This window comes from Rhinopithecus bieti, unplaced genomic scaffold (assembly GCF_001698545.2).
Source record: "Rhinopithecus bieti isolate Rb0 unplaced genomic scaffold, ASM169854v2 scaffold_12088, whole genome shotgun sequence".
Taxonomy (NCBI): domain Eukaryota; kingdom Metazoa; phylum Chordata; class Mammalia; order Primates; family Cercopithecidae; genus Rhinopithecus; species Rhinopithecus bieti.
In genome coordinates this window covers 3,799,121-3,822,062 of record NW_016807975.1, presented here as the reverse complement: position 1 = coordinate 3,822,062, position 22,942 = coordinate 3,799,121, and the positions used below count along the sequence as shown (strand labels likewise).

Genomic DNA, 22,942 nt, shown 5'->3' with positions numbered 1-22,942 from the left:
CCAGAGTATGATTCCTTGACACAGACTATAGCCTTTTGTGTTCTCTATGGACCTGTTGCTGCATTCTTTCCTTGGGTAAATATCTTCTTAATCATCCTCCGGGTTTGGTCTAAGCAGGGAGACCAAATTAGACCCCAGGAGTGTGAAATTGGCATATTCACAATTCTTGTTTCTTTCTATGAGTCCGTTAAGTCACCCCTTTAGAGTCTGGATGTAAGTAAATCTATAATCCTAGGTAAACCATACTAGTGAGAGAAGAACTACTTGTCAAGAAATAGGGGCATATTCATTTTAATTATAACGTACAATTATTTTCTTAATTACTTTTTTTAATGACTTCAATGACACTGTATTTATATTAACAGCTCTGTAGATTTTTTAAAATAATTTCAACTTTTATTTTAGATTTGGGAGGTACATGAACAAGTTTGCTACATGGGCATATTACATAATGCTGAGGTTTGGGGTACACATGATCCTGTCACCCAGGTAGTGAGCACAGTACCCAATAGATAGTTTTTCAGCCCTTGCCCCTCTTTCCTCCTTCCATCCTCTAGAAATCCTCAGTGTGTATTGTTCCCATCTTTATGTGTATGTGTACCCAATGTTTAGCTCCCACTTACAAGTGAGAACAAATGGCATTTGGTTTTCTGTTTCTCTGTTAATTTGTTTAGGGTAATGGCCTCCAGTTACGTCGATGTTGCTGCAAAAGACATTATTTTGTTCTTTTTATGGCTGTGTAGTATTCTATGGTATATGTGTACCACGTTATCCTTTTCCAATCCACCGTTGATGGGTACCCAGGTTAATTTCACATCTTTGCTATTGTGAATAGTGCCATGATGAACATATGAGTATGTGTATCCTTTTGATAGAACAATTTATTTTCCTTTCAGTATATACCTAGTAATGGAATTGCTAGGTTAAATGGTAGTGCTGTTTTAAGTTCTTTGAGAAATCTCTAAACTTTGAGAATCTCCAATTTCCATGTGGCTGAACTGATTTATATTCCCACCAACAGTTTATAAGTCTTCACTTCTCTCCACAGCCTTGCTAGCATATGTTATTTTTTGATTTGTTAAAAGCAGCCATTCTGGCTCTCTGCTCCTCCCATTCAACAGACAGCTACATCTTCTTGTGTAGTGCCAGCCACATCCCTGAGACGCTATGGAGAAAGTGAAGGGTGGAGTAAATGAGTTTGGCTGTATTAGACACCAGGTCACCAGGGCTGCTTTTAACTCTTGCAAAGTAGATTTAGACTTTGTCATGATCAATGACTACTTCCTTGACCTCAATCACATGGTACCTACATGTTCTAATCCCATGTAGGGATTAGATAGATTAGATTACATACATGATCCCACCCATGACGAGTTCCACAGCACCATCAAGGCTGAGAATGTGAAGCTTGTCATCAATGGAAATCTCATTTTCATTTTCCAGTAGTGAGATCCCACCAAAAGCAAATTGGGTGATGCCAACAGTGATTATGTTGTAGAGTCTACCATTATCTTCACTACCATGGAGAAGGTTGGAGCTCACTTAGAGGGGAGAATCAAAACAGTCATCATCTCTGGCCCTTCTGCTGATGCCCCCATGTTTGTGATGGGCATAAACCATAAGAAATACAAAAACAGCCTCAAGATTGTCAGCAATGCCTCCTTTACTACCAACTGCTTAGCTTCCCTGGCCGAGGTCATCCATGACAACTTTGGCATTATGGACAGACTCATGACCACAGTCCATGGCCTTCACTGCCACACCCAGAAGACTGTGGATGGATCCTCTGGGAAACTGTGGTGGGACTGCCTTGGGGGTCTCCAGAACATCATCCCTGCATCTAGTGGCCCTTCCAAGGCTGTGTGCAAGGTCATCCCTGAGCAGAATGGGAAGCTCACTGGCATGGCCTTCCATGTCCCCATCACCAATGTGTCAGTCATGGATCTGACTTGCTGTCTGGAGAAAGCTTTCAAATATGATTACATCAAGAAGGTGAAGCAGGCATCAGAGGGCACCCTCAAGAGCATCCTGGGCTACAGTTAGCACCAGGTTGTCTTCTCCAACTTTAACAATGACACCCACTCTTCCATCTTACATGCTGGGGCCAGCATCGCCTTTGACAACCACTATGCCAAGCTCATTTCCTGGTATGATCAGGATTTTGGCTATAGCAACAGAGTGGTGAACCTCATGGTCTACATGACCTCCAAGGAATAAGAACCTCCAGGCCACCAGTCCCAGCAAGATCTCCAGAGGAAGAGAGATGCCCTCAGTCCTGCACCACACTGAGAATCTCCCTTGCCACAGTTTACATGTTATACCTTCTAAAAAGAGAGGGGCCTAGGGAATCATACTTTGTTGTGTACCATCAATGAAGTCCCCTGTTCTGAAAAAAATAGCCATTTTGACTTGTGTGAGATTGGTTTTGATTTGTATTTCTCTGATTAGTGATATTGAGCATTTTTTCCTGTTTGTTGACCACTTATGTATCTTCTTTTGAAAAGTGCCTATTCATGTCCTTTGCCCACTTTTTAATGGAATTATTTGTTTTTTTCTTGTTGAATTGTTTGAGTTCCTCATAGACTCTGGAAATTGACTTTTGTTGGGTGTATAGTTTGTTAATATTTTCTTCCTTTCTGTAGATTGTGTGTTTACTCTTTTTTAAAAATATAGTTTCTTTTGCTGTGCAGAAGCTCTTTAGTTTAATTAGGTCCTACTTGTCAATTTTGTTTTTGTTGCAATTGCTTTTGAGGACTCAGTCATAAATTCTTCCTCTAGGCCAATGTCCAGAATGGTATTTCCTAGGTTTTCTTGTAAGATTTTTATAGTTTTACATCTCACATGTAAATCTTAAATACATCTTGAGTTAATTTTTATATATGGTAAAAGGTAGGGATCCATTTTCTTCTGCATATGGCTAGCGAGTTAATTCAGCACCATTTATTGAATAGTAAGTCCTTTCCCCACTGCTTATTTTTGTCAACTTTGTCAAGGATCAGATGGGTATGGGTGAACAACTTTATTTCTGGGTTCTATATTCTCTTCCATTGGCCTATGTATCTGTTTCTGTACCAGTATCACGCTGTTTTGGTTACTGTAGCCTTATAGCATAGTTTGAAGTTGGGTAATGTAATGGGTCTGGCTTTTTCTTTTTGCATAGGATTGCTTTGGCTATTCAGGCTTTTTTTTGAGTCCATATGAAATTGAGAATAGTTTTTTTCTAATTCGGTGAAGAATGATGTTGGTAGTTTGATAAGAATTGCATTGACTCTGTAGATTGCTTTGAGCAGTATTGCCATTTTAATGATCTTGAGTCTTCTGATTGATGAGCATGAAGTGTTTTTCCATTTATTTGTGTCATCAATAACTCCTTTCAGCAGTGTTTTGTAGTTCTCCTTGTTGAGATCTTCCACCTCCTTGGTTAGATGTAGTCCTAGGTATTTTATTTTATTTTTTTGTGTGTGTGGCTATTTTAAATGGGTTGTGTTCTTGATTTGCCTCTTAGCTTGAACTTCATTAGTGTATAGAAATGCTACTGAGTTTTGTACATTGATTTTGTATCCTGAAATGTTACTGAAGTCATTTATCAGTTCTAGGAGCCTTTTGGTGGTATAATTCCATAGATTTTACAAAGTAATTTGCATGTATATGATCTCATTTAATCTTTGCAATCACATGAATTAGATATTGTTATATTCATTTTGCCAGTAAGAACATTTATGTTCAGAAAGGTGGATAATTTATTTGTGATCATAGAACCAGTAAGAAGCAGAACTAGAAGTAGAACCTGGGTTTTATGCCTCCAAATCATGTACTTTTCCCAAAGATCACTCGGGCTGTTTGCAAAAGGCTTTAAAGTAGATCTATAGATTTTGTGTAGGACATTTCAAATAAGGTAATAAAATAATAAATCAGTAATTTCAGTACTTACTGACAACGTCAACAAAAGTGAGTTTGATTAATAGTGTGTGAGGTTAGTTATTGTTCTTATAGGTCCCTAAGGGAACATATATTAATAGACTTTGGAAACAGAAAATAACTAGCCTAGGGATTTAAGAAAACATGCAAAGATTTAACCTCACAGACTGAGTGTTTATTAGAAATTTATGGTTGGCTTCTTTGAATGCAGCTGATGGGTGTACTCCAGAGCTAACAAACAGGGGTTATCTTTGACCCCCACTCCCCTTGATGTTTGTATTTATTGAACATCTACTGTACACCAGACCCTGTGTTAGCTGTTGGGAATATGTCCATGAGCAGGACTGGTCTCTCTGCTTCTGACCTTCTCATTTCCTCATCCAGCACATTCTCTACAGAGATGAAGAGTGATCTTTCTAAAATGCAAATCTGACCATGTCCAGTCAATGTCACCAGGCTGTAGGTTTTCACAGACAAGAGATCACAGCTGTCTGATTTACTATTATATACTCATGATCAGTCAAATCCAAACCTTGTAGGAAACACAAGGCCCTTCACAACTTGGGTCCTGCTTTCCTCTTCCAGCTCCAACTCCCTTTCCCCTACCTTATACTCTCTGCTCCAGCCATGTTGACCTCCTGTATGCAGACTGAGGGGTGTACAAAGTTCTTTTTCTTCACAGGCCTAAGAAGTGCTACTATCTTTTCTCTGAGGTCTCAGGCCACCATGCTTTTCCCATTCGACTCCTGGTAAGTTGTATTTATTCTTCTCCCTCATTTCAGACTTCACTTCCAGTAGAAAACTTCTTAGAACTGTCCCACAGAACTAGCAATGATTTCCTGTTTTATTTTGCATTTACCCTACGCAGTTATACTGCCTGTTTACTTATCAGTATATCTCCTGAAGCAGTAACTAGCACACATTAGGCACTCAGATATTTTTAAAGTGGTCTCCTTAGTCTGTTTTGTCCCACTATAGTAGATGACCTGAGACTGGGTAATGTATGAAGAATATATTGGCTCACAGTTCTGGAAGTGGGAATTCTAAGGTCAAGGCAACTGCAGGTTTGGTGATTGTGATTCCCAGATGGTGCCTTGCATGTGAAGTCTTCCAGAGGGGAGGAAGGTTGGATACTCATATATCAAGGGGCAGAAGAGGCAAGAGAGAAGAAGGCTGAATTCACCTGTCTATAGAGGCATTAATCTCACCCATGTAGGCAATGAAATGACAATTAAATTTCAATGTGAGTTTTGGAGGAGACACTCAAATAATAGCTGGGTCACTGAAGGAATTAATAAATAAAACAGTACTGGATAATTTGTCAGGGATTTTGTTTTATTTCCCCTTATCCCAGAATCTATTATAATACATAGGTCATAGTGAATCTATACTGAATGTTTTTAAATTGATGAATTAACTCATGAATGAGTTAGGCAAAGCTTGTACACACACACACACACACACACACACACACACACACACACACACACACACAGATACACTGGAGGACCAGGTGGCTTGGGTAGCCAGCTTTTATTCCCTTATTTGACCCCGCCCATGTCCTGCTGATTGGTCCATTTTACAGAGTGCTGATTGGTCCATTTTACAGAGTGCTGATTGGTCTGTTTTTACAGATGCTGATTGGTGCGTTTACAAACCTTTAGCTAGACACAGAACGCTGATTCATGCATTTTTACAGTGCTGATTGGTGCATTTACAAACGTTTAGCTAGACACAGAGCGCTGATTGGTGTTTTTACAATCCTCTAGCTAGACAGAAAAGTTCTCCAAGTCCCCACCCAATCCAGAGGCCCAGCTGGCTTCACCTCTCACCAGGACAATATGTTATATTAGGACCATTCAATCCAAGGCACTTTCATGTGATTAATTGACACTATCTCTTGAGTTTCCACTGAGAAATCATTCTGCAAGGTGCTAGATGCTAAGGGACCCATAACCACTGAGTGTACTCATGAAGGAGAGTGACTACTGCAGTAATATATTTGAAACAAATCTGTGGCTTTCCTGGTGAATACCCTTAGTGGTTTCTTTTTTTGTTTTGCCCTCAGGATGAAATACAACCTATTTAATATGGTTTCCAGTGCCAAACCCTCCAATCTCCTCCAAATGTGCCTTTCTGGACTCAGCTGCTTCTGTTTCTCAACCACCATGTCCTCTGTGACAGCCTTCCCAGACCCTCTGCAATTCTGCAAGTTCACTCTGTTCCATCAGGCGTCTGATTTTCAGTTGGTCCTCCCACTTTCTGAAATACTTGTTCTCAGTTTTCCCACTTAGAGAACTCTTCCTTATTCTATAAACCCACATTCAAAATGTCATCTCTTTTGTGATAATGCTCAGAGTGATCCAAGAAGTTTGTCACTCCATTTTCCTTGCATTCATGGTTATTCGTACAGATGTGTAGGATAAAACTTTTCAAACAGAATGGTCATTATTGATATATATTTGTTGGTGAATGCATGGTGTGCGTCTTGATGTTAAGAAATATTTGTCTTTGAGATATCCAACCCTCTGCGTACTGATAGGCACTCAGTAAATATTTATGTAATAAATGTACAAAAACTGATTTCTTAATTTATAATATAACACCCTATGTTATATTACAACTGAATTCATCATATCCCAATAGATGGGTCTCACGCTCTTATTTTTGCAGTTCAGGTTCCAAACACTATATTATAAAATTCTAATAATTTTCTCAGCAGTTTATATCATAACAATAATTGTGGATTTTTGTTTGAGTCACGTGCCTTAGATGTCTGCTATTTTACAGTGTGCACAGTTTGTGTTACATAGTATATAAGCTATTAAATTATATGCCAGTATATTTGACAATAAATTAATAATGTAGTTTCTGAAGTAAGCATTCCTCAAATCAGGATTTCAGGTTCCATACATGTTCTTTCATGAGTTCTAAGATATTCAGCAGAGGACTATATTATTTCTGTAGTGTTAGCTGGAAGTAATTAATAAATATAGTATTTTATGTCACAATGCTCATCTTTATACTGGTATTTCCATTATCTACATGCTTCTTTCCTTGATCAGAATCCTATCCTAATGATGGCTAATGGTTTCTCACAGAGGCATAAAATGGAGGTATTTAAAGGGCAGGCATACACTTTTAGCTCTAAAATTCTCACTAAAAGAGTTGCGTGCTTGAAATAGAACACAAATATAATTGAATGCTTAAAACTGAACACAAACATAATTAATGCTACAGTGGATTTGGTTTCCAATAAAAATATAAATGATTTAGTTTAAAATGTTTGAGATAAAAATATTAACTCTAGGTTGTGAATGTAAGAATGCATTTGGTAGCAAGGATTGAATAGATAGAAGCATAGTTCAAATAAGGTTTAAATGCTTTACATGTGAATTCCAAAAACAAGTTGTTTAGCATTTTGGTAATGTTTAATATTTATATTATAAATCAAATTAATCAAGCGATTTATCACATTTTAAAATAAAATACATTACATTAATGTGGTTTAAAATTAACTAGGGTTTAATAGCAAAATATAGTAACAATTACAGTTATGAGAACGACTTAGACTCTGAAAAGGAATACATTTACTGCAACATGTACCTATATTAACATGACTTTGTGAACCACCTGGGCCTTGAGCATCTGCAAAGATGAAGATGCTGGTGACATTCAATAAGGATTTGATGAATTAATAAATATATATTATAAATTCTTTTAAGCTTGTCTTTTTATGTCGGTGATATAGTTTGGCTGTGTCCCCACCCAAATCTCATATTAAATTCTCAGGTGTTGTGGGAGGGACCTGGTGGGAGGTAGTTGAATCATGGGGGCGGGTCTTTCCCATGCTGTTCTCATGATAGGGAATAAATCTCACAAGATCTAGTGGTACTATAAGGGGGAGTTTCCCTGCACAAGCTCTTTCTTTTGCCTGCGGTCATCCATGTAAGTAAGATGTGACTTGCTCCTCCTTGCACCATGATTGTGAGGCCTCCCCAGCCATGTGGAACTGTAAGTCCAATAAACGTCTTTCTTCTTTTTTGTAAGTTGCCCAGACTTTGGGTATGTCTTTAGTAGCAGTGTGAAAAAAGACTAATGCAATCAGCATGTTTGAAATGGCTGAAGTAGCGCCTTTCTTCAAAAGCACTCCAAACAAACCTAATTAAGAGGTATTCTCTTTTTTTCACTTACATGTTTTTTTTTCTAAATAATTGTTGAATTACATATATTGAGAGTGAACACAGGATTATCTGGGCCATTTTTATTTTAGGAATTCAAAGCACACATGCTTCTGTCTACCTAGAATGAGGAAATAATTGATGAAAGAGGTGATACATTATGAACAAAATATTTTTATTATGCACACCTGGGATAGATTGCTTTGTGCAAGAAGCTACTTGCCTGAACTGCACTAATATTTTTTCATGTATTCAGCAGCCTTCACTCTAATTTTATAATAAAAAGTCACCTGTTTGTTATAAACATGTTTGAGACTTAAAATGTAACAATTTTGACTCATTACATTTGAACAATTGCTTTATAGCTCACAGTCTAGTGAAAAGTAATTGTTTTATCAGATGTTATTCTATACTACAGTACAGCTGGGAATATATTCTTCAGGTGTCTTGTGGCTAGTTCGTATGATTTTTATATTAAATTAGCAGTGTAAAAAAGTGATAATTCTCTGAAATTTTTGTATGTGATTAGATGCTTATTCTCACAAATTCTTCTGAGGTGAGAAGAAGAGTGCAGCACAATCATTCTCAAATCTGAAACCATATATCACAGAAACATGCTGCTTAATGTGATATGTTGGGTAAGTGAGGATCAGATTAATAATGCATCAGATCAATAATAATATCTGTGTTTACTATGTGAAGATATTATTATAAGCAACTTACATATGCTGACTCATTTAGTCCTCAGGATAACTTTATGAGGAAGACATTACTACAATCCTTTCCTCTCTGTTTAAAAAAAATGAGTAAACTGAGGCATAGAGAAGCAAATATTGCAGGATCACACAACCACCCAAATCAGTGCTCAGGATTATAAACCAAGGCAGCTTAGCACCCAACTCTAGGGACATAAGCTGCATAGTGACTTGCACCCTCAAGACTTAGCAGCAATCACTGGAGTTAGGTGGTGGGTATCTGTATTGTTAAGAGCTCTGTAGTTTATTCTGAAGTACATTTTTTGAGTCATAGGGTTTGAATTCTGACTGTGTGAGTATGTACTGACTATGTGAAGTTGGACAAGTTATCTAATCTTGCTGAGCCTCAATTTCTTCAGTAAAATGGGGAGATATTTACCACTTAGGGTTGTGGGTGAATTAGATAAGTTGTCATATGTGAAGCAGTTGTACAGAGTACATGTTTAAGAAAGAGAAGCTATTGCTATTATTATTATGGAGAGCTGACAAAATCTTTTTATGCTCAAATAACTCTCTTTGAAAAGTATTTTTGTGGGAGTGTGAAGGTACTCATTACACTATAATTTTTAAAGTTTGGCCTACTTTGGAACTGTGCCTTCTCATTAATTCAAGAAGAGATACATTTATGGTCTACTTTTCGTTATGACTTCCATTAGCACCTTGACATGATTTCAGAGACACTCTTAAAACAGTATCTCACAGCAATATATTGCTTAACATGACACATTAGGTAATAGAGGAAATGGCTCCTTGCCAGTGACTGTCCTGGTCTCCTTATAAGTAGGAAGTAGTCTGTGGGCAAGTCCCTGAGCAGAAGAGATGAAAATCAGAAGATCACCTCAGTTTGGGTCACCTGCCTTTAGAGAAAACTCAAGAGAGCACTGGCTGACGTAAGGAGATAATATACTGGAATATGCCAGTTAGCTTATATCCCATCTATCACCTTTCCCCATTTCAACCAGAGACACTCAATACTTTGAGAATGGTTGGACTATTATAAAAGAGAAACTGTTTAACTTTTGTCTTCCAAAGTGGACTCTTGCAGCCCAATTCAGAGAAAGCGTTGTGAAAGACAAAGCTTTTGATGCAAGTTTGAGAGCAAGACCCAGGAGAGGAAAACAGCATTTCAGAAGTCCACCAGTAAAGCCCTAAAGGAACGGTGAAACCCCACATAATAAAAATTAAAAACAAGATAGGTGACCAGTCAGAAGACTCTGACCTGGGGGTAAAGGGAGGATGGGGATTGGAAAGCCCAGGCTTAGAGAGTAAAGAGAAAGAGAGGAGGGAGAATAGGGAGGAGGTCAGTGGGCTCCATGAGTGGAAAGTCCTCATGTAGGAGACAATGCCTAGTCTCTTAGGGTGGGCACATTTCATGGCCAGAATCATGAAGCTGTGGGCATGAGCCTCACCTGCGGACTGTCTATAACAGTGTATGATGGTTCCTGCTACGGTGCTGTTAGCGCCCTCATCATGTCTGTGAGGGCTCTCTAGAGACAGACCCATTGACCCTCCAACAGCAGTGATGCTGCCTGGGCCTCAACACTTCACTTGGCCCATCTAAACTAATTTGTGTGGAAAATCCTCCACTTCAACAATGCAGGACACTCATAATCTCCTGAACAAAAACAGTGGGATCCTGAATTTACTACTGGGACTATTGTGCACTATAAGATACCCAGCATCTGGACCCATGCAGCTGAACAGAAACAGTCAGTTTTGTACTATGCAAATTATAACCATCATGCTCTGTGAAGAGTAAACATTATGCACTTTGTAAGAATGATGTATGTCCTGCTTTTCACAGTTGGTCACCTTATTAGTTTAGGAGGCAATAGAGTGGTAGTAAAACTATTGAACAGCAGAGACTATGTTTAATTAGAGGCAGCAGACTTTTGGAGGAAAAGAGAGGGTAACAAAAATATGAATTATTTGATTTTTTCCTTGCAGAAATCATTTCAAGAAAACACTGCTGAAAAGGGGATTATTGTTCCTATTTAACTTATAGGAGATCATTTTAAAAGTTTGTAGGACTTTTAAACATGGATCTTTCAACTTCAAAGTACTCTCATTTGTATATTTCCATTTGTTCCTTTTTATACCTTCACAAAGAAGGAAAGCAGATATTTGTAAATTTTACTTTACAAAGGCAGAAATAGAGTTTCTGCTGTGGGGAAACTGGCAAACAAAGGAACTAAGTGACCTTGGAAAAATCTCTTGTCATGAATTTCTTTTGACACAAAAAAGGTGGCATTTACCATCATTTGGTAAACGTATACATGAAGAAAAGGTAGATTGTTCTGAAATGAATGTTTTTAAAGTTCTATGGGAATATTTTCATATCTGAATTGGTTCAAGAAGTCAAATATACACTTCCCATGCAGTTTAGGGAATTTAGAATGAGAGCAACAGCTTTGATTTTACAATAAGGCTATTAGTTACTCATTTTTCTTGAAGAGGATTTCAGTTGAAATTTGAAGGGCTCTTCTGCCCAAGTCAAAGCTATTATGGTAAATGATTCTTATCTAATGCTTCCCAGCAATAGTCACTACTTGAGTCCATTATGTCTTAGGATATTTTATTATCACCTTCCTTGGCATAGTCGTGTAGGATTTACATAACTTTGTGTGTGTCTGATTGCAGATGCTGGGATGCCAAAAAAGAAATGAAAGCCAGGATCCATCTGGAGACCTTTACACACTCTCTATTTCAAGAGGCTGATGAATGAAGGTAGGAAGACACTCATGGGGACAAACATCTTTGATTTGCGAATAGACTTATTCCTCCAATATTAACCCTGATGTTTGTCACAGGATGTGAGTAATTATGGTAATGTGGGTGGGAGTTAATGGCAGTCTTAAAACTAGTTTGAAAGGGGTTTTAAAGGATAATGTTTTTGAGCCTTAGTTAAAAAGAAAGGTATCCATTGAGCCTCATATAGCTTCTTGAGGTAGGTAACAAAGGTATTATTATCACCTCTATTTTGTGGATGAGAAAACTGTGGCTCTGAAAGGTAAAATGACTTCCCTAGGGTCATACTCTCAACTGTCCATATGTCTCTCTATTAAAGAAAATAAAACACTGGACTCAATATGAGAATTCTCCAAGAAAGATTAGAAAGTTCTGGTATTGCTAATCTGTAACTCCATAGGGGAAGGAACACTGTAGGGTTACTTTAAATACTGAGGGAATGGGAATCTCCAATGATCTTTTGGATTATGAGTATAAGTATGAAGGAACCTCAAACTCAAGGCTAAAACCAGTATTGTAATGTAACATAACTGGACTCCTAGTAAATGGCCTGGGTAGGAAATATCAGCTGGTGAATACCAGGGACAGCACCACTGCATCAGCTAAGACCCAAGAGAAATGGGGCACAGAGCCTTCTGCAATCCCTGAGAGTTGAGAGAAAAGTTGAATCAACAGGATTTCAGAAAAAATTGAGCAAGGGAACTCCCCAGGTCTAAGGACCATTTTTATATCCCTCCCCTTGCCAGGCTGCTAAAAACACCTTTTGCAAACTCTCCTGAAATGACTTCAGCAGGATTTGCCACTATCATGTCTCCCCTTGACTTTAGGAGAACCTCTAAACCTAGGCTTGGCAAGTTTCAAGCCACCTATTGCCTATTTTGGTAAGCATGGTTTTATTGGAACACAGGCATTCCCATGTATTTACATATTGTCTGTGGCTGTTTTCATACTATGAAGACCAAGTTGAGTAGCTGCAACAGAGACCATATGACCCGCAAAACAAAACAACCTTCTAGCCCTTTACAAAAAATGTTTGCTGACCTTTGTCCTAGACTATTAATAGAAACATGCCTTAATCTTGATGTGAGCTCTAATTGGTCAGGAATTGCTGCCTGGACTTACTGTGTTGAAACCTCTGAGTCTCTGGTTGATAAGAAAGTGTGCAGGAATCTATTGACAATGTCTGCTATAGACACAGAAGCTAGGATTGGTGACAGTTGTTCCAAGTATTTGGAATTCTCTACTTAAGGGTTTTATTTTTCCACTCTGCTGTGAGACCAACCAACCTTAGCCAACAAATTCACTGATGCCTTGAGGATTGTTCTTAATATGAGGCCAAGCGGGAGAATTCTATTGGAAGGCAAATTTAATACGTTCTTGAATAAATTAATTAATGTAAGTAGTCACAGCTGTAACTTGAATATTATAAACTTTGCTATATAGTTTACAAATATTATCTTATTTGTCTTTACAAATCTGAAAGATATATATTTGTCTTTAGTTTGTGGATAAGGAAATTAAGATAAAGGAAGTTAGCGACTTTTAGTGTTGAACTCAAATATGGTTCCAAAGACAATAATTTCATTCTGTTGGTTTAATTTAAATTGGAGAGGAATCAAAATATCATTTTCAGCCTTTTCTGATGCATAAAATTCAACAAGTAGGATTTAAAGTTGTACTTTAGAGAAATTCTGGGGGACTTAAACTATTGGTCATTCACACTTTAACCTGTAATACCTCAATATGACCATTTTGCCTCTTAAAAACAATCGCAATTTCACATATTGTATAAATATAATAGGAAGTTGTGTATAAAGGAATTTTTGCTTGTTTGTATGTTTTAGGAAAGAAAGTTAGAGAAGCAGTTTGGGGGACATGAAGTGTTCTTGGGGCAAACAGGATGTTCAGAGATTTAATGTTTGCAAAAGAGAATGTTTGAATCATAGCTGGGGTCTAGTAGGTAGATATGGAATCAATTTTTCTGGTTAGTTTTAGCCTAAGTTGTTTTGACTGAAACTAGCAGAAACTTTTCAGAGCTAATTTATGTTGAAGAGCATTTATTAAAAGAATGCATTTTTTTTTCTCATGGAATGTAAGGGCAAAAAAAGTATAGCTGGTCTTTGAAAGGAACTGGATCTAACTTAAAATTCTCTCTTTCATGGGTGTGCTTTATTTCTCCTGCTTCTTTTATTTATTTGCATTCATAATAGAAAAATAACTTCCCTAGATGGGAGCAACACTACTTTTTAGACTTTGTCATAGACCTGGGATGGGGAATTAGATGTTGTGTCAGGACCTTAATTCTCAAATCATGACCAAAGATGAGAAGGATCAGCAACTTATTGAAAGCTAAGTTTCAACCCCAGATAGTCTTATATCCCCATGAAGAGAGGACAATTTTCATGAGACCTAGGGAGGAGCTAAAATTAAAAGCAACTCTCTGAAGCTTAACAGTTTGAAAATGGGTCTAGTTTCTTGGGGTTGGTAAGAGAATGAGAATGGTTATAGCCAGGCCTACCTTATCAAGTCCTGTTGGCCCCTTTTTGATAAAGAATCAGAAATTTTATGGATCATCTATCCCTGGAGACACTAACTTTAAGAATAAACCTCCTTATTGTTAATTTAGCTAGATCAAATATTCTTTAAGACTCAGCAATTCCAGTTATTCTCTCACTGCTTCACACCCCTCTGAGATTGAAGGGCAAGAATCATAGTAGCTATTACACCTGCCAGCAAGTCAAATCTTTCAGGCTAAACAATATGAAAGAAAAAAAGGAGACAGACTCACCATTGACTTATTTACTCAAATGTCACTACTTCTTTATTTCAAGCTTCTTTTGCACAGCCTTCTTCTAGCATCTACTAATTCATTCATTGATCAGCTTCACAATTATCATTTACTCTCCTTTTCCACCTCTTTCTACACTCAACATTGACAATAAAATATTGAAGTATGACAAGGATAAGTGCAAATAATATTTCTAGATATTTGAGGTCTCAGGGAAGATAAATCACAAGTAGACATAGAATTTGTTTTCAATGAGTTTTGTTAATGGAAAGGTTTTATTGGCATATATATATATGTGTATGGCACACACGATGGCACAAACAAATCATCATTGCCATAATATATTCAAAGTGTTCAACGCTGAACAGGAAAAAGAAAAGTGCTTCAGCTTCAGTGATGATGTGGCTAGAAGGAAAGTATCCTATTCTCGGAGACCCATAATATAAAGTTCAAAAAGCTTATTCAAACCCATCTGCAGACATCACTGGATTATCAGTAAATATCCTTAGAATAAGGATTTGTTTGATTTTGGTGTGAGGAGAAAAAGCAAAATTCAACATTTTATTTGAAAAATTTGATAAATACGATTCATATATAATGTTAATATACATAAATATATTAAAATATGTATAATAATTAATCAACAAGGTCCAGGAAGGTAAAGTATTTTGCTGAAGATCACATGGCTAGGAAATATTAATAATTTACTGCAGTGTAAAGAAACATCAATTAAGTAGCAAGAAAAATAAAATAGGTTATAATCTTTGCTATACTGAATTATTGACTAATGTTGAGCAATTTGCTTACAATTTCTGAAGGTCAAGTTAAGATTTCTATCTCCAGTATGTATACAGCATTTATAAATCAAATTGGTCACATTAGGAGAATAAATTTCATAAGATAGAAAGACAAATTACAAATAAATATGTGAAAAATTTGCAGTAGTTAATCAAAGACATATCAAACAAACAATGAAGCATGGTTTGCTTTTCAAAATGGTATAGTTTAAAATATATATGTAAAGTTTCAAATGGCTCAGTGGAATATGCCCTTTCAAACACTTTGGTAAAAGTTAAATTTGCATAGACACTTTGGTATTCAATATAAAATGACTTTATTTCTAAGAATTGATGCTAAGGATATAGATATACATGCAAATATCAAGGAATCTTATGAAAGCATTATTACACTAAAATATTGGAAACTTATTTTAAATACTAGATACTGTACATTCATAAAAAGTCATATTCTCAGAGAAAATTCACGAATGTGAGAAAATGAACATGATATAGCGTTAACTGAAAACATGATACCATATATATATAGCTCTATCTATGTACAAAATGATATTGAGTTCTTATATAAATATGTGTATAGTTACAAATAAATGAATAAGAAAAGGCCTAGAAGGAAATATGATATCAACAGAAATTAACTTTAGGTGGTGAGCCTATAGATGATATTCATTTACTTCAATATATATATTACTGAATATTCTTCAGAGAACAGAAACTAATTTTACATTAAGAAATGAGACCATACATTAATTGCTTCAGGAAAAAAAATAGAAAATGAAAAAGTCTATATTTATGGAAGAAATTATAAAAGTCACACAATAATTACTTCTTAAAAGTATTTACAGACTGTTTAGCTGGTAAATTTTCCCTAAGTTATGAAGCACAAATAATTCCCGTCATATATAAACTGTTTCATTTGCGAAATAGATAAAAAAGTATCCAATTTATTAATTCTTTAATAATACTATGAAAACATGAGACAATTTGCAACAGCAATGAAAAAAACATAGATTAATTTTCCTTATGACTACAAAGGCAAAAATCCTTAATAAAATGCAAGAAAGGGCTGAGTGTGGTGGCTCACCCCTGTAATACCCAGCACTTTGGGAGGCTGAGGCAGGTGGATCATTTAAGGCCAGGAGGTCAAGACCAGCCTGGCCAACCTGGTGAAACCCCATCTTTACTAAAAACACAAAAATTAGCCAGGTGGTAGTGGCACGCACCTATAGTTCCAGCTACTCGGGAGGCTGAGGTAGGAGAATGGCTTGAACCCAAGAGGCAGAGGTTATGGTGAGCTGAGATCATGCCATTGCACCCCAGTCTGGGTGAGAGAGTGAAACCCTGTCTCAAAAAAAAAAAAAAAAAAAAGCAAGAAAGTTGAACTCAATAGTATATTCAAAGTCCACCCACAAACAAGTAGGATTTATGTGATAATTTCAAGGATGATTTAGTATTAGACAATATGTTTATATAATAATTGGGATAGATTTAACGAGAATAAATAGATTTGAGACAATGTGTTATCATTTTAGGGCAATCTGAAAATGCAATGCTGTGTGATAATACATAGCATTTATTCTTCATAAAACAATCCTAAAAGCTGGAATAGAAGTATTTCTTGACATCAATATTTATTTGGAACCAATAATTACTTTTTTAAAATATGCAACACCAAAGACCTTTCCACTTAAATCAGAAACAGACATACTATTTGTTAATCAATTCTATGACAGGGAATAGGAAACATGCTGGGTATACCAGAGGGGAGCAAAACAGACGTTATCCCTGCTCTGATGTTACTTCCAGTGTAGCACTACAGTAGAACATATAAAGGAATAGGAAATTATATAATTTCTATTTGCATAAATACAATTTTCATGTAAGAAGTATTATGAAGAAAATTAACAGGATAATAAAAGAAAATTAATTGGAAGTTTGTAGGATGCTATGTAGAGTGTTTGCCGGAGAAGTTCTCACTAAAGAGGTATCATTTAAGCTAAGATTGGGAGGATAGGAAAGCAAAGCTACTTATTACTGTTTTTTCATGGTGGCCATTTACCATAGCTCTTGAATTTATAGCAATTCAGTAAAAGAATAAATAGATATAAAATGTATAATACTTGAGGAGACAAAATTATTATTACTTGTAGATAATATGTCTACATATTATCTGTATGTATACACATACAGGAAGAAGATAAGCCAATTATTAGAATTAAGAAATATAATTCAGCAAAGGGATCAGACATAGGATCAGTATTTTTTTAATCAATGGCTTTCTTATATACTACAAGTAAGTAATTAGGAGATGAATGGGGGTAATATTTCCCATTATCAATAGTGACAAAATCAGAAAATATTTAGTAATAATTTTCAAGAAAAGTTTACATAAAGAAAACTACAAATATTTACCTGATGATATTAAAGTCATACTTGTATTTGTGGAGAATTATACTAGCTCCAGTATGGGAAGACAAAGAAAATATCTTAAAGGTATTATTTCCTCCCTAATTTGTAGTTTTATAGCATTTCAAGTAGAAGCACTTGTATAACTTCAAAAGTAATTTAAAATCTGATAAAAAATATGTGTAATAGGGGAAGAACTTTCTCTGACCATTAGTAAAGTGTATTATAAAATCACAGAGATTACAATAGTGTGGGGTTTGAGTAAGAAAAGCCTGGTTCATCAAGGGAGCAATAGAGTTAGACCTAAAAGAAATCTTACTATATATAAAAATGTATTATATAATAAATATTATAAATGACGAAGAACAATTATTCAGTGCAGGATACTGAAAACAGTTTTATTTTTACTTCATACTATATAGAATTAAGTATTTAAAAATAACACTCTAAACAACCAGACATTTCTGTAGATGAGTATTGAACTGACATTGAGATAGGAAAGTACATATTAAGTTCAAAAACGTAGAAAATTTTAACTGTTTAAAAGTTATGGGCTTAAGAAATCATCTACAGAGTAGACAACCTACAGAATGGGAGAAAATATTTGCAAACTGTGCATCTGACAAAGGCCTAATGTCCAGAATCTATCAGGAACTTAAACAAATTAGCAAGCCAAAAATAAAAGCGAAGGACATGAACAGACACTTCTCAAAAGAAGACATACATGTGGCCAAGAAGCATATGAAAAAAATGCTCAACATCACTAATCATTAGAGAAATACAAATCAAAACCACAATGAGTTGCCATCTCATGTCAGTCAGAATGACAATTATTAAAAACTCAAAAAACAATAGATGCTGGTGAGGTTGCAGAGAAAAAGAAACACTTTTACACTATTGGTGGGAATGTAAATAGTTCAGCCGTTGTGGCGATTCCTCAAAGGTAGAGAGGTAGAAATACCATTTGCCCCAGCAATCCCTTTACTGGGTATATACCCAAAGGAATAGAAATCATTTTGTTATAAAGGTTCATGCATGTATGTTCACTGCAGCATTATTCACAATAGCAAATACATGGAATCAACTCAAATGCCCGTCAATGATAGATTGGATAAAGAAAATGTGGTACATTTACACCATGGAATACTATGCACCCACATGAAAGAATAAAGTCACATCATCTGCAGCAACATGGATGCAGCTGGAGGCTGTTATCCTAAATGCACTAATGAAGGAACAGAAAACTAAATACTGCATGCTCTCACTTATTAGTGGGAGCTAAACATTGAGTACACACAGACACAAAGAAGGGAGCAATAGACACCAGTGCTACTAAAGGGTGAAGGGTGGGAGGAGGGTGAGGACTGAAAAACTACCTGTTAGGTACTATGCTCATTACCTGGATAATAATCTGTATACCAAACCCCTGCAACATGCAGTTTACACCTTGCAACAAACCTACACATGTACCGCCTGAATCTAAAATAAAAGTTGGAAAGGAAAAATAACATTATGAGCTTAAAGCAAACAAAAATAAAAGATCCTTGACAAACTGGGAAGAGATTTTAGGGAACAATAAAATATTTTAAAACCTCAATATCTGTGAAGCCCAACAAAGAAGAAGACAGTAACAAACAATAGATGAAATAGGCAAGGAACATAAGCAGACACTTCAAAAGATTTAAAAAAATTATCTTCATTAGTAATTCAGGAATAAATATTAAAATACCATGCCATTTTCACCTATCAATTAATAAATATATACTTTAAAAAATGTTTTTTTTTTTTTCAGAATTACATTTTATTTCACATTGACAGAAACCATGAAAAACATTTACATTTTCCCATGTTACAGCACAACATTTCAACGGAATATTTCTTGTTGTAAATAATATCTTGCTGATTTGTAGAACTGAAATAACTGTTTATGTTCTTCAAGGTAAAGAAAAATGACATAGTAAATGATTGTTTAAAATTTTAAAATCCAGACAAACATATGGCTTCATTGTTAACATCCCATATAGTCCATTACTAAATTATTTCCATTATCGATTAGCACCCATTTATAAAGATGCATTCTTAATATTGTTTTGGTCAGGTGGAATACGGCAGAAAAATTAACACAGTTCAGAAATATCAAGCATACATTTTTGCTACATATTAATCTGTATGGTAACTACATTTTATGTATAGGGTTCTGACTAGCCTTTATTACCCATAGTTTGTTTTCAAATAATTTTTACCAGTAATCTGGAAATTTTGACAATTTAAAATGATTGCTATTTTTATGTTTACATGAAAAATTAATACAAAAAATAATTTGACTAAAGTGAAAATTTCAAATAAGACCACTGGCAGATGAAAATAAAGCAAAAAATTACAATAGATTCCTCATCTTCTATAGTAGTTGGTTTCAAACATGTGTACAAAGTAAGCTGTATGCCATGAGATGAAATCATCTTAGAAGTTAGTTTTTAAGATCAGTCTTAAAGATATTTCAGAACATACTAGAATATGATCTAATTACTCTTTCAGTTGTTTACAGGAAAATAAAACCATAGAATTATTCGTTACCTGGGTTGAAGATCCTAATAGCTAGGTGTAAATTTGGATAAGGTACAGTAATTTGAAATAAGTAGTGCATGAAGTTTTAATGTCTGGTTTCTCTATAAAGCATAAATAGATTTTAAATACTGTATATCTGTGACCCAGAAGGTCAAATTATAGCATATATTGACAGTAGCTGTCTATGGCAGAGAGGCAATACTTGGTCTGCTATGAAGAACAATAAAGAAAAAACAAACTTTTTTTTTTTCTTGAGAAAAAGGAGTATTAAATAGAAATAATATCAGGGAAAATAAAAGCCTGGTCCCAAAATAAAAGGGCCATTAATTGAAGAGAACAATTTTACTCTTTCTTGATAATGAACAGCATTATCCCTATTATTAGGAATAATGTAATACCACCTCATTCTTACTATGCATTACAAGCATTATGTATATATGAACACATATATAAAAATACAGACACTGCATGGTGACTAAGCAATTTTGGAATAAATCCATAGGCTAAGTCACAGCATGCATAAATTGTTTATACCTTAACTGCTCATTTCTACCTGAACAAATTGTCATTAAGCATACTGCTAATTTTCAAATGATGTAATAAAAAATCTGGTGGCAGTACTGTATTATTTTGCTGAATTACATTTGAGAAAAAAGAAGCTACCTGCTTCATCTATTTTAATATAGTAGATTCTGGATCTTCTTATAAGAACATATGTATAGAAACTTAAAAGATCATAAATTTCTCATGAGGAGACATTATTTGATCTGTGTCATTGGCATGTATTTGCAAAACATTTTAACACTGCAAAACATTAGAAATTTGAAGACTGGGCATGGGAAAAGGTTTATACTCTACTACAATGATGCTGGTGTACTTCTACACAAGGCCTCTTAGTGACGTCAATCAATTGGAGGTAGGAGTTTATCAATGAATTGCTTGACATCCATCATTTCCTGTTGACACGAACTGTGCATCATACCTTCATAGGTTTTAAAGGTCACATTGGCTGGATTCACCAATGTTTTTAGTTTTTCAACCGTAAGAGAACCAAACATCAGGGGAACTAAAGGGTCACAATCCCCGTGGCACTGGAGAATAGAAATATCTCTATTAGCACCACCAACAGGACCCTGTGGAAAGGAAGCCCGAAGTGGAAGCCAGCAACTGAGTGCAGTGACACCTGCTAGTTTCTGCTGCGTGGTAAGGGCAGTATATAAAGATAAAGCTCCTCCCTGAGAAAACCCTCCCAAAATAATTCTGTTAGAAGGAATGCCATTCTTCACTTCTTGATCAATCAAAGCTTTTATATTTTCTGCTGCTTGTTTAATCCCAGATTCATCCTCCTGTGAATCTGGTGAAAGCCCAATAATATCAAACCATGAAGGCATAGCCATGTTCATATTTAATGTAACAGGCCTAACAGGCGCATGCGGGCAGATATATTTGATATGTGAACTTCTGATACCTGCAAAGGCTTCTGCCCATCCGTGCCCAGTATCTCCCAATCCATGCAGGAAAATCACCGCAGCGGTGGCCTTCCGGGCGGCGGGCATGATGGCGGGGAGCGGGGTTGACATGGTATTGCCGCACATACACCGGCTCAGCTCACAGCGCAAGCGGAAGGAAGAGCGGGCGCCCGGCCGCTGCCCAAGCTAAAAAATGTTTAAATGCAGTGGCAGACATAGTTTAAAAGGCACGCTAACATCCTGTTATAGAAATGAATATCAAAATGACCGTTCTGCAAAATAGGTTGGTCATTTGTGTAAGATTTTTAAAAGAGTTCATATCTTTGGTCGAATAATTATAGTTGAGGGGAACTCAACAGAATAAATTAATCAAAGCTGCTAACAAAGATTTAGGTTTATGAATGCTAGTCATGGCATTATTTATAACCACAAAAACTTGAAAACAACTAAAATGTGCAACAATAGAGAATTTTGTAAGTAATATATTTATATGATAATATGTTCCTTTCAAATTAAATGTTTTTGAAGAATATTTAATTACTTGGATGATGCTCACAAAATTTTAAGTACAAATGATCAAATTATTAAGTAAAAATAAAACTAAATACAAACTTTGACTAAAAGTTTCAAAATACAGTATATATAAAGGTGAATGGATACATAGAAAAAAATTAAAATATTAAACTACAATTATTTCTGGGTAGTAACATTATGAATATTTTCTCTTTGCTATATTCTTCTGTACTTTCTAATTATTTTAAATCTTTATCATGTATTCATTGATGTCCAGGAAAGCCATCTAATAACAAATAACATTAATAATAAAAATGTATAACAATAAGGATTTTGTAACAATAATCATTTTTGCAGGATCAAATGAATATTCTATATGTACATAATGAAATTTAGGAGGAAACATAGAACTTAAATTTTTACTGCTAATTTTCATAGCTGCAACCCTTAAGCTAAGTAAATTTACAGCTACTAATACTAGTAAAAACTGTGTAAAGATTTATAATTTTATACTAATTAAAGATAATTTCTCACATTTCTTGACAGAATGGGGTTATACTACATTTAAAAAATCATATTATAAATGAAATCATGTTTCAAAGTAATAATCTACTTACCATGATTTTCACAATGTTATTAGAATAAATCAATTGAGCATGTTCTTCAGTTTTTTGGTACTATCATTATAACAGCAGCCTTTACAGGAATACCCTCCATCTCCTTTTCTGTGTATGCACATTATCCAAGTCTTGTCCCTGAGATAGTGATGTTTCCTACTGAAAGCATCAGAAAAATTCTTAAT

At 35.4% G+C, this 22,942-nt stretch overlaps 1 protein-coding gene and 1 pseudogene across 1 annotated transcript; one reads left to right on the top strand and one right to left on the bottom strand.

Annotated features, from left to right (window-relative positions):
* The first annotated feature begins 1,167 nt into the window (after positions 1 to 1,167).
* Positions 1,168 to 2,217, top strand: LOC108537143 (glyceraldehyde-3-phosphate dehydrogenase pseudogene; annotated as a pseudogene).
* An 18,180-nt stretch (positions 2,218 to 20,397) lies between these two features.
* On the bottom strand, positions 20,398 to 21,807 carry LOC108537185 (acyl-protein thioesterase 1). The gene has a single exon (XM_017884364.1). It carries the CDS (start codon positions 21,751 to 21,753, stop codon positions 21,061 to 21,063), a length of 693 nt encoding a protein of 230 aa, XP_017739853.1. The 5' UTR covers positions 21,754 to 21,807; the 3' UTR covers positions 20,398 to 21,060.
* Between the last annotated feature and the right edge of the window lie 1,135 nt (positions 21,808 to 22,942).

Excerpts from the sequence above, each read along its gene's own strand:
- LOC108537185 (XM_017884364.1), bottom strand. The coding sequence starts at position 21,753 with ATGTGCGGCAATACCATGTCAACCCCGCTCCCCGCCATCATGCCCGCC.